This window comes from Pseudorca crassidens, chromosome 15 (genome assembly GCF_039906515.1).
Source record: "Pseudorca crassidens isolate mPseCra1 chromosome 15, mPseCra1.hap1, whole genome shotgun sequence".
Taxonomy (NCBI): domain Eukaryota; kingdom Metazoa; phylum Chordata; class Mammalia; order Artiodactyla; family Delphinidae; genus Pseudorca; species Pseudorca crassidens.
In genome coordinates, this window is record NC_090310.1 from 40,190,020 (window position 1) to 40,202,779 (window position 12,760).

General features: G+C 47.2%; 1 protein-coding gene across 4 annotated transcripts in view; it reads left to right on the top strand.

The window, feature by feature from the left end:
• KAT14 (lysine acetyltransferase 14) overlaps nt 1-12,760 on the top strand; it is a 65,719-nt gene that overhangs the window by 33,510 nt on the left and 19,449 nt on the right. For 3 of the 4 annotated variants that reach the window (XM_067707315.1, XM_067707316.1, XM_067707318.1), the window contains 4 exons: nt 923-1,059; nt 1,963-2,138; nt 3,919-4,109; nt 6,089-7,055. In XM_067707315.1, the coding sequence (XP_067563416.1) occupies nt 923-1,059; nt 1,963-2,138; nt 3,919-4,109; nt 6,089-6,262 (678 nt within the window). In that variant the 3' untranslated portion in view covers nt 6,263-7,055. Of the gene's footprint in view, nt 1-922; nt 1,060-1,962; nt 2,139-3,918; nt 4,110-6,088; nt 7,056-12,760 lie in introns of those variants that run through there. The other variant, XM_067707317.1, reaches the window with a different exon arrangement.

The window sequence follows — 12,760 nt, forward strand, 5'->3', positions numbered from 1 at the left end:
TTCAGAGTTGGCCTTTGAAAGTTTTGGTGTCCGGTTTGGGAAAGTAATCAGAGCAAATTATTAAGGAAAGAATTCTTGCTCTTTTTCCAACAAAGTTATTTTCTATGCTAAGAGCAAGCTGTTTCTACAAAAACAACTCAGGTTTCTAAACTTCATCCAACCCTTGGCAAACCACTTTATAAATGTGCCTTTTAATCTTTCCATCTGAGCTCTTTGCTATAAAACCCTAATTTTCATGTTCTGTTACGACATGACCGAGGGCCCTGGAGCAGCAGTGTCTGGAGAGCAGACATATGCATCCCTTCTGTGGGGACATCCTCTGGAGGAGCAGAACTGCGTCCCCCTTGACCCTCTGGTCGGGCCTCTCCGCTCATGCTGTGTTTTAGGGATGATAATCTGCATCAGTCCTACTTTTGTCAGATTTACTTGGTACAGACATATTGTAATAGATCCACATACAGATGCAGCAGTGATTGAGCCCCACGCCCTGTGATAACAGAGACCACTCATGAGACAGGAAGCCTGTGTGTGTTACCCCTCCCCCCTGATGCTTGGACTGCTGAACATTTGATGAGTGGATTGACTGTGCCTTTATAGACAACATGAAACCTGGAGAGGCTGTAAATCCAGGGATCAATTCTGCATTTCACCTGTCTAAATCTCTTTTAAAATCTTTACAAAACTTTAAAAATTCTTAAATTATTTTGCTTTTAAACTATTAAACCGGGATTAGTTTCTCATATCCATTTTTAGGTGAAGGTACCTATGAAGTTTGTATTAAACCTTGAGCTTTCCAGTTAAATCCTGTGGAAAGACTTACTTTCTGACACATAAAAATGTTGTAAGTACTACTTATCTGTGGAAATTAAACCAATCCTTTGAGTAATTTTATTTTTATATAACTAACATGTCTTTCTCATAGACTGCCTTGCCATCCAGGAAAGGATTTCGGCACCAGACCACGAAGTTTTTGTACCGTTTGGTGGGGTCGGAAGATATGGCTGTGGACCAGAGCATTGTCAGCCCTTACACTTCTCGGATCCTAAAGCCTTACATCAGGTATACAGAGAAGAGCTGGGATGTCGAGTGTGTCGCGGGGAGTAATGTTTGTGGTTTTCAAGCTCTGTTCCCCCATTGGAGCGAATAAAGACCAAGACCTGTGAGCTGGCATCAGCAAGGACCGAGTCTGTGCTCTGTGTCCAGTCTCATCCTTGGCTTGTTTCAACTGTACATTTTTGCAGAAAGGATGGTCCTTTGAAAGAAACATAAAAGGCAAGGATAAGTTAACTCTGTTAGATTTCATTATGATTATCATACTTATTGTTTTGTTTTAAATTTCAAAGTTGTATATATATTTAGTCTGTGAAATGAAAAAATGGGATGATGTCTCAGTCGGGCCTCTATATGGACTGCTGATGAGTTTCCTTGTGTAGGCAGCGCCCTGGATGCCGAGCTGGCCGGAGAGGCCCCAGCACTGGGCTGTGCATGATTGATAGTTGTCTCTGCTGACCACGCTTGCTCTGCAGCCCCCAGTCATGCAGTCCTCCTGGCACAGCCCCGCCCTCCCGGGCAGACGCGGGGAAGCAGCACGCGAGCCTCCTCCAGCTCCTGGTCCCCAGCTGTCCTGGCAGGGTTGGGCCTTCCTCTCCTGGGCTCTGTCCTGTGTCCCAGCACTCAGAGCATTGAATTAGGTTGCTGTTTCTGTTTCCCCATTCTGTTCATCAAGGCTTACCAGCACTAGTAGAGTTCCTGGCAGGTACTGAGGGGTTGGGTCTGACGAATATTGATAGAATGAATTTTAAATTTCATACCAGAAATGTAGCTGTTAAGTCAGCCGCCATATATAAAGTAGTGCAGACTAACTTAAAATTTCAAGCAGATCAAAGAGTTTTGTGAATCAAATGGCTGGGAATAATGGGTATTTTTCTTGACTTCAGTTTGTTTATTTTCTGGGTTCTGGAGGCGTGATTATGAAACAAAGCCACCCAAACTGCAGCTGCTGTCCCAGATTCGTTCCCACCTGCACAGGAGTGACCCTCACTGGACGCCAGAGCCGGACGCACCTCTTGATTACTGCTATGTCCGGCCAAATCACATCCCGACGATAAACTCCATGTGTCAGGAGTTTTTCTGGCCTGGTATGTTCTCCCCTCCCGAACTAGGCAGATCCATTTTCTGTGTCATTCATTTTAGCAGTTTTTAAAATTAGTGTATGTCGTGTGACCCCCAAAACCTTATATGATTTCATTCAGTTTGTTTCTACTAACTCAGAAATATTAAAATATAAACATCTCTTTCTTTCCTAAGGTCAAGAAGAAGCGAACAGTTAAAGTAATAAACAGTGTTTTTGTTTGTTCCTCTTGCCTGTTTGTCTCTGGTTCCAGAATAAATGATTCACCCTCTTTTGCTTCCACATGTGTCTAGATCCTAGGTAATGTCCATCAGTACCACACAGGCTGATAGCTTGGGCGTATTTGGACACTTGTGATTTTTGCGTAATAATTCTGTGTGCTTTGTTTATTTAGCTGGTCCTTTTGAGAGCGTTAGCACAGCCAAAAATTGTTTTTATTTATTTATTTTTGTTAATTTATTTCTGGCTGTGTTGGGTCTTCGTTGCCGCGTACGGGCTGCTCTTCATTGTGGTTTGTGGTTTGCGGGCTTCTCATTGCAGTGGCTTCTCTTGTTGCAGAGCACAGGCTCTAGGTGCATGGGCTTCAGTAGTTGTGGCTCGCGGGCTGTAGAGTGCAGGCTCAGTAGTTGTGGCACATGGTCTCAGTGGCATGTGGGATCTTCCCGGGCCAGGGCTCAAACCCGTGTTCCCTGCATTGACAGGCAGATTCTTAACCACTGCGCCACCAGAGAAGTCCCAAAAGTTGTTTTTTAAAAAGCCAAATACCCCTTGGGCTTCCCTGGTGGCGCAGTGGTTGAGAGCCCGCCTGCCGATGCAGGGGACATGGGTTCGTGCCCCGGTCTGGGAAGATCCCACATGCTGCGGAGCGGCTAGGCCCATGAGCCATGGCCGCTGAGCCTGCGCATCCGGAGCCTGTACTCTGCAACGGGAGAGGCCACAACAGTGAGAGGCCCGTGTACCACAAAAAAAAAAAAAAAGCCAAATACCCCAACCACAGACTTTGAAAATAAGAATAAATCCAATGTGATTCGTGATTTTATCAGCCTTAACATATTGTCTCTGAAGCCATCGATCAAAGGAACACAGTTTCATTGCTAAATATAAACACGTTCTTTGTGGATCTATTCTACTGCACTGCTTTGGAATGTAAAGGAAATAATACGTGTCTTCTAGGAGCTGGATGAGATTTTGTCAGGATGTCACAGTGCACGTGGTGGGGGCTGGGATGGGGCTGAAAGGAGCATTCTGGGAGTGTCTGCTACTTCCTGCCCCTACACTGGGCGCCTTCCAAACGTTAAACATGGAGTTATGTTATATTTTACTCCTTTATTGTAAAATGTGGCATTTGTACTAAAGAGCTTGTCAATTGTCTGTGTACGGGCGGTCTCGGGATCTTTCCTCAGCCCCCTGGGATCTGGGTATCTCTCATCTTACCCAAGGCAGATACCGAGGCGGGGCGCTTAGGGATGCGCCAGCTGGCACTCACAGCCCCGGAGGCTGAGTGCAACACTAGGTGTGTCCAGTTCTGAGCTTGTGTGCTCTCTCCTACCCACCCTGTCCTGCTTCTCTTCTTTTAACATATGTACGTAGACCAGGCGATGCTAATTTTGATATTTTCTAAAATTCACTTTTTTATTTTTATGATCTGAATGTGTGGTGTCTATGGTAATGTCTCTGTCTCCAGTATGGGTGTTTTAGCATGCAGATGCAGCTGAAAGCACAGACTGAGTGGCCTGTTGCTCACTAGCCCCCGAGCCCGGGCTGACCCTGCTGGCCTCTCTCCGTAGGTGTTGACCTGTCCGAGTGCCTGCAGTACCCGGACTTCAGTGTCGTCGTCCTCTATAAGAAAGTCATCATTGCCTTTGGCTTCATGGTCCCCGATGTGAAGTACAACGAAGCGTACATTTCATTTCTGTTTGTCCATCCTGAGTGGAGAAGAGCAGGGATTGCAACTTTCATGATTTATCATCTGATTCAGGTATGTTGTCTCTGCTCACTGTCTGCCCACCTGCCTCTGGGTTTCCTTGAAAGGCTTGGAGGAGGAGGAGGCCAGCGCCAGGCGACGCCAGTGAAGAGGAGCCGGTCTGTGTCGCTCACGAGGTTATTAACACCCAGAGAGAAGCCTTCACCCCCTAAAAGAGGGTCACTCCTCAGACCCAGGTTTCAAAGAAATCAGTGTGTGACCATGTGTAGTAAATGAAATGAGGAAAGTACCACAAGTGGGAGCCTAAAGCACTTGTACCGTCCGTATCGTAACTGCTGCTGCTCTTGGAATCACCACCGCGGTGACTCTGAGAAGTGGAAGTGAGAAGTGACTTTTAGTTCTTAAGTATTTTTAAACATTTTAGCCAGCCTGTCAGTCAGTGGTATGTGCATTCTGTTAATGCTGCTTGTTTTTAATTTACTGTTGCTGTGAACCTTCTAGGTAATTCATCCTTTGATATATCTGTATCACCTTTGAGGAAAATAGACCATATATTTATATACTAACACCAGAAAAACATGCAAGGATTTTTTTTTTCCCCAGAATTTATCTGGTAGCTTATTTAGAAACCATTGGGTATGGAGCATTGTGTGTCACGTGGGAAAGATTCTTTTTAAATAGAAGATGGAGATGATTCAGTGTTGGTTTTTTTTTTCCAGTTTTTAATGAAACTTGCTCAGTAATTCCCAGATGTTGGTGAGAACCTTGAGAACCCTCTATCGAGGAATTGCATTCTCCTCTCCTCTCTTGGCAGTTAGTGTGAGGCTGTCTCCATTATCCCCAACACACCCTGCCTTCACCCACCCTGTGCGCAGGGCCGACCTCCCCCTGTCCACCCTCTCCTGGTAGGATGGCCACGGGCTCCTGCCTCCTCCTTCACCAGCAAGGGCCAGTGGATAGGGCAGGGGTGATGTTCTGGTGGCACATCTGGTCCTTACTGAGGCTCCCTGGCTGGGAGGAGGAGTGTCCGTCTTTGTATGTGGGTGCCTGGCCCCCAGCCAGCCCATAAACCCCGGCCCAGACACAGTACCACCCAGACGGTCAGCTGTGCTCGGCGACGGGGCTGCTGGGATTGTGCCAACTTGCAGCGTAAAGAGGACTATCGTCCTTGGTGTGCTTGTCGTTCGTTCTTGTCCTAAAAATGCCTTTGGATGCAGAATGTGAGGGAAGCAGGGAAGAGAAGGTATCTGTCTGCCTTTGACCTGGGATTGTAAAATCTCAGGAACTCATCAAGTCCAGGATCTCAGTGCCTCCTCAGTAAAGAGCAAGTTCTGAATTTATGTGACTTTCGGGGTACTTTCTTCTGTGTAGCTAATTAAAGAATCTAAGAACTTGCCTAGACTTGACAGAGCACGCCATCATTCTTTTCCCCTAGGATTAGGCCCATGCTAAATGCAGAAACCTCAGTTCTGAGAAGTTTGGGAGTGATGAGAGAGTGTCTTTGGGATTCAGAATGTTTGTATAAGGTATTCAAGTTGTATAATTAAACAGAAGTCTTAATGTTTCATATCTGGCTACATAATTTAACATTTTCTAGAAGGTCTAGGCAGGGAATTTTTACGATTCCCTTGTAGGATGACATCTGGTTTTTAAAAGCAGAATGTCTCCTCTTGTCCTCTCTTTCTTCAAGATTGTTGTGATGTTGGTATTGATATGCTTGATGTATTTAAATGCAATTGAATATAAAACAATTGACAGTGAAAATATCCCTGTTGGCTCTTTGCTCCAAAGAGAAAAAGAACACACCCAGCTTACCGTCTGTTTCCTTGGCCTTGAACGTTTCGGCGCAGTGTTTTGGTGGCGGCAGAGACGGGTCAGGTTTCCTGCTGTTGCTGGTGCTGCAGTGTCTCAGCTTCAGGCCCCAGTGTCTCTGGTTTCTGTAACTGACTGCCTACACTTAAAAGTTACTTCACCCACTCATTTTCCCTCCGGCTTTTTCATTTTCACCTTGTGTTTTTCCACTCTTTCGGCAGACCTGCATGGGCAAGGACGTAACCCTTCACGTCTCAGCGAGCAACCCTGCTATGCTGCTCTACCAGAAGTTTGGATTCAAGACTGAAGAATATGTTTTAGATTTTTACGATAAATATTACCCCTTGGAGAGCGCGGAGTGTAAACACGCGTTCTTCCTGCGGCTGCGACGCTGATGTGAGTGCACCTCTTCACAGAGGGCACACATGCTCGCAGAGAAGGGCTGTCAGTAGACCCCCAGCAGCAGGTGCTCGCTTCACCGCGGGTTCTGATCTCAGCTGAGCTGAGAGCGGCGTGGGCAGTGGCGTCAGTAGTGGGTGCCCCTTCGGCTGAGTCGCTGTCCAGCCCTTTCTGGACAGGCCTTTGCCCACACCTTGGACTCCACGGTCAACTAAGACTGGCAGGTGCGCTGTCCTTTGCCCGACAGCCTATTGAGCCAGGAAGGTCCAAACTGATGTTCTTGGGGAGAGAGATTCTGTCCCATTTAAAGTGTGAGAAGTGTGATCGCAGTTAAGCGTTCCTGCGGTGCTTCCTTCAGAGGCACTGTGCTGTCCTGGGGTGGTGAGATGATCACACGGGGACGCCAGCCCGTCCCAGCCTGGCTGTGCTGTCACTGAAGCCAGGGGGACCCCTCGGGCACTGACTTTGGTCATGGTGTTTGTGTGTGACGTCGCCTCAGCTGTGCCCCCGTGAGCATCCCCCACCGGGGCCCTGGCCTGGGAGGCGGGATCCTGTTCTCCCCTCCTGTGGCTGGAGTAGCTGAGTGGCCTGGCATTTCAGTTGTGCCCCCGGATGGAGACGAGCGGCGGTGGGAGGGGAGCCGGCCATGGACGGTCCCGTCTTGTCTGCGGAACGAGGCTGTTGGTGGGTTTGTGAGTGTTGGAGCTGGACTGTCAGGTGTTTTTGGATTTAGCAGGAACATTTCCAGAAGTATCCGATGTTCTCAAATAAAAATCTTTCCTTGTGACAGCCCATGGCCAGAGCTTCAATCTCATCAGTTTGCTTTCAAACTCTTTTTAATTAAGAGCAGTAGTTCTTATCTTATGGGGACATGAATCCCTTTGAGAATCCAAAAAAGGCTGAACACTCTCTAGAAAACTGCACATTTCAAAGTTTGCATTGGTATTCCGTGGACCACAGCATCTCTGTTCTGGAGGCTGTGCTTAGAGGGAGCTTGAATGCCCTCGTTCCAGGGGAATGTGTGTCGCCCCTGCAGGGAGAGTCTGCAGCTGTCCTGTCGCTTATCTCTGTTAACCTGGCTGGGATCGGGGCTCACTTTCTCCTCTCCCGCATGAGGCCCCGGGCTGGACACGCCGAGTCACTCAGGTGCCAGGATCAAAGCAGCGATGGTCAGCCTCCAAAAAGGAGTCTCCTGGGCTCCTCCTCACCCTCTCCCCTTCCACAGGGTCAAAATCAGCATTTTCCAACCTGACCCTGCGGGGACCCCCAACAGGCTGGGAGGGATCGGCTGTCACCTGCCGCCTGCTTGGCCTTTAAGGTTTAGGTTCTTAAGATTACAGGTATGTTATATTCTACTATCTTAGTGTGTCTGTTTTATGGCTAAAGTGATGGATTTTTTCACCCCAGAGCTCGAGGAAGAGCTGACACTCGTGGGAGACGGGCGGTTTGAGCCCCAGCCCGTATGTGCCCCCGGGTGTGTGTGTGTCCATGGACCTGCCCTCTCATACTTTCCTCCGCAGTGAAACTCCAGGGCTTCAAGATAGACCGACCTGCACTCTGAGTGACACCCTATAGTTCGTGTCATTTTGAGAGAGAACTTCCAGGTGAGGGTGAGTGGCGGCTGAAAAGCAGATATACTGCTCGTATGTTCACGTTTGGCCAAAATGTCTAGTATTCTAGTTAAAGTGAATGTGGCTAAAGGCTACATTAAATCAAAGTTATGTCTAGCAAAAGGCAGTGGGCTCCAAGTGGGATGGAAAGCAAAGGCCTGATCTCAGAGGGTATCAGGAAAAACAAGAATTGCTGGCAACTGGGGCCTCTGGGGCATAAGCCTGAGGCGGGGCCTCCTGGCTGTGCCACTGGCTGCCCTGAGCAGCACCCAGCACCCAGCCCGGTGGGCTTGGGGGTGGGCATCGCTGAGTAGACAAGGTACAAGGTGCTAGGAGTAGGAAAAACGTCAGCCCCGTTCCTGAGCTCTGAATTCTCCCAGAGACTCCATGAGGTGGTCGTGCCGTTGCCTCAATTTTAGGGAAGAGAAAGTGGGCTTGAGAGGATGAGTAAGTCCGTGCCAGGGCGCACAGACAGAAAGCAGAGGACAGGACCCCAGTCCTGGCGCCGGCCCCTCCCTGCCTGCGGGGTGTGTGACGTTGGGGAGGAACTCTCCCCAGGGCCTAAAGCCCCTGGACCCTGACAGGTGGCCTGGATTCAGAGCTGATTCGCTTCCCACTCTGACCTTCCATGTTTTCCTTGCTGGGCTCCCAGGTCAGGGTTCGTGGTCGTGTGCAAAGGCAGGTGTGTGTGAGTTTGAATGTTTTTTGGGGGGAGGGGCCTGAAACTTCATCAGATGTTCAGAGGCGTGTGTGAGCCAAAAAGCAGTAACTAGCCCTGTTCAGACTGGAGGGAAGACCTTTCTGGAGCCAGCTGGGTGGTTGGAACAAAGGTTCAAAAGGAATGACTCACCAAACAGTATCTTAGAAATGTTTTATTTTAATTTTGACATAATTTCAGTCTTGACAGAGAAGTTACAAAAGAGTACAGAGTTCCCAGGTACCCTTCATCCCAGTTCCCTAAATGTTAACATTTCGCACGTTTGTGCCCCCTGTACACATACGTGTGTGTGCACATGCACACTTTTTTCTGAACCATTTAAAAGTAAGTTGCAGATACTGTGCCCCCTTTACCCTTAATAAAAGCTAGGAATGTTCTTACCTAACTGCTGTACAGTGACAAAATCAGGGAAGTTAACCTTGATCTCTTGCTGTTAATGTACAGACCTAATTCACATTTCACTGATTGTCCTAATACTGCCCTTTATAGCAAAAGAAGATCAAGATTGCAGGTCACATTCAGCTGTCAGGCTCCTTTTGTCTCCTGTGATCAGGAACCGTCCCCAAGTCTTTGTGAATGTGGACATTTCTGAAGCGTCCTGGCTAGTTGGTTTGCACAGTGTCCCAGGATTTGGGGGTGTCTGCTCTTTGCTCCTGTTCAGGTTCTGTAGGCGCTCGGGCAGGAATACCATGGACATAAGTCCCGTTTCTGGCAAGGTTAACTTTTAGTTAAGGCAGGCAGGGTTCACTTCGCAAGTACGTGTCTTATGGAGAGGTTCACTGAAGATATGTCAGTACCCTGCTACTCAGACTTTGCACCCCTGGTCTTAGTATCCAGACAATGCGTCGTGGCCTTCTAGGTTCATATCTCCTTGAGGAAGCGGCTTTTAGAGTGGGTTCCGCAGTGGCCTGAGCTTAAGTGAGGGCCTGTCTGTCACCCTTCAGTTAGATGCTGGCAAGAGCTCCTGCCTCCCCAGGGGCAAAGCAGGGTGTCCTGGGCAGGTGGGCCGGGCACTCAGTGTTACAGGTGGCGCTTCTCAACACTCACCAGGACTTCTCTGGTGACCAAGAGGCCAAAGGATGTCTGTGTTACCTAGTGCTACATAAGGAACCACCACAAACTCTAGCCACTTAACACCATAGCAGTTTCTTTTCTCTTGGGTTTCTGAGGGTTTTCTGGCTGGTTCTCTCCATGTGGTGCCGGCTGGGGCACTGGGGCAGCCCCTGTCATCTGGGAGCTCAGCTGGGGTGCTGGCTGGGGGGCTTCAGTTCTCTTCCTGCCTCCCCGTGGGACTGCTTACACCACCTCATGGCGAGGTAGCTGGGTTCCAAGAAGGAACATTCTTCCAACTTTCCAGGAAGACAGACCCCACTGCAAGTGCTTCTCAAGTCTCTGCTTGCATCGTGCTTACTGCTGACCCATCAGCCGGAGCCAGTGACGTGGCCGAACTCCTAGACCACTCCGGAGGGAGCGCTTCACAAGGACAAATACTGGATATGTGGTTCCCAAGGGGAGGGGGGTGGCAAGCACCAAAGTATAGTCAACCACAAGGGTCATTATGGAAAAGCCTGTGAAGTTGTGACACCCAGAGGGCAGCTGCCCAGCTTGGAATTGTTCCCCTTTGGGGCAGCTGGGTGGGCTGTAGCTGGTGGACACCTCATCCATGCTAGGAAGGCAGTGAGGGCGTTCCTCGTAGCCAGAGTGCATGCAGGAGCTCTAGGTGGCCACGGTTTTTTGTTTTTTATTTTGTTTGTGGGCCAGTCTAGAGAACAGGAAGGGTTGAGACAGTTTCAGATAGATTTCTGGTGAGGCCTCTCCCTGAGGCTGACTGAGGCTCCCCCTCAGGATTGGGGAAGGCTTCCCCTTACATCCATCCCATTTTATAGTAAATCATCCCGCCTTCTTTTTAAAGTTTTATGGAGGTGTAATTTGCATAGTATAAAATTCACCAATTTTAAGTGTACAATTCAGTGGTTTTTAGTAGATTTATGGAGTTATCACTCAATCCAGTTGTAGAACATGGGGCCAGAGAGGCCCCTGGTGCTCATTTGCAGTCAGTCCCCACTCCTGTCCCAGCCTGGACGACCACCAGTCTGTTTTCTGTCCCTATAGATTTGCCTTTTCTAGACGTTACATGTCAAATGACCCTTTTTGCTTTACTTCACGTTGGCTTGTTACCAGCTACCAGAGAGGCTTCTCTAACTCAGCATAGCCCATTGCGTTAGATATTTTGGTATAAATCCTACAAGGCCTTTTGTCTTATGCACATACATATGCCCTTGCATGTGTCATTTTTTTTCATATACTAGTTTTTAAAATGAACTGTGATCATATTGTATATCTTGTTGTATAAGATACACGACTTTTGGGTTTTTTTTTTTTTAGGTGATCACAGATAACATTCCACATTGTCATATGTTCTAAAAAATCATATATGATAGAATTATATTTTGTTATAGGCATGTACCATAGTTTAACAAATACCCGTTTCCAAATAATGCAATCATACCAACAGGCTAAAGAATAAAAATCACATGATCATATCACATGATACATGACAGGATCCAATACCCATTCATGATAAAAATTCTCGGCAAAGTAGGATTACAGGGGAACTTCCTCAACTTGATAAAGGACTTATGCAAAAAACCTACATCTAAACATCATACTTAACGGTGAGAAACTAGAATACTTAGAAACTAGAAGCTCTCCAGCTAAGCTGGAACAAGACAAGGGTGTCCTCTCTCACCACTCCTTTTAACATCATACTAGCTAATGGAAGTTCTGGCTAATGCAAGAAAATGAAATAAAAGGTATACAGATAGGGAAGGATGATATAAAATTGTTTGTATGCAGATGACATGGTTGTCTATGTAGAGAATCTGAAAGAATTGAAAAAAGTTGACCCCAGGACTTCCCTGGTGGCACAGTGGTTGAGAGTCTGCCTGCCGATGCAGGGGACACAGGTTCGTGCCCTGGTCTGGGAAGATCCCACATGGCGCGGAGTGGCTGGGCCCGTGAGCCATGGCCCCTGAGCCTGCGCATCCGGAGCCTGTGCTCTGCAACGGGAGAGGCCACAACAGTGAGAGGCCCGCGTACCGCAAAAAAAAAAAAAAAAAAAAAGACCCCAAAGTGGACACAACAGGTGAATAGCAAGATTACAGGATATGGGGTTATTTATACAAAAGTCAGTCACTTTCCTATATGCCAGCAATGAATTAGTGGAATTTGAAATTAAAAACAATACCATTTACATTAGCAGGTATAAATCTAACAAAATATGTACAAGATCTATATGAGGGAAGCTACAGAACTCTGATGAAAGAAATCAAAGAACTAAGTAAATGAGGCAATGTTCCATATTTATGCACAGGAAGACTCAACATTGTCAAGATGTCATTTCTTGCCAGCTTGATCTATAGATTCAAAGCAATTTCAGTCAAAATCCCAGCAAGTTATTGTGTGGATATTGACAAACTGATTTTAAAGTTTATAACCAAAAGACCCAGAAAAGCCAACACAATATTGAGGGAAAAGAATGAAACTGGAGGACTGACACTACTCAACTTTGAGACATACTCTAAAGCTACAGTAATCAAGACACTGGAGTTGGTGGAAGAACAGATAGCTAGACACATGGAACAGAACAGGGGGCCCGGAAATAGACTTCCATAAATACGGCCAGCTGATCTTTGACAACGAAACAAAGGCTATGCAGTGGAGAAAACATAATCTTTTCAACGAACGGTAATGGGACAGCTAGGTATGCATGTGCAGAAAAAAAAAAAATCTAGACGCAGATCTTACATCCTTCACAAGAATTAACTCAAAATGGATCATATAAAACTGCTAACATAGGAAAAAATCTAAATGACCTAGGGTATGGTGATGAGTTTTTAGATACAACATGAAATGTTACCAAGCCAAAACTTGGGTCCACTCGCCAGCGTGCAGTAAAGCCAAACAACTGACACCAGTTTGTGGCGAAAGAAAGAGCAGCATTTATTGCAGAGCATGCTGTACAAGGAATCGGGATAGCTAATGCTCAAAGCACACGAACTCCTCGATGGTTTTCAGCAAAGCATTTTGAGAGGTAAGGTGAGGGAAGGGAGTCCCAGGGTAAGTGATCTTCTCTGATTGGCTGATGGTGAGGTCACAGGGTGGTG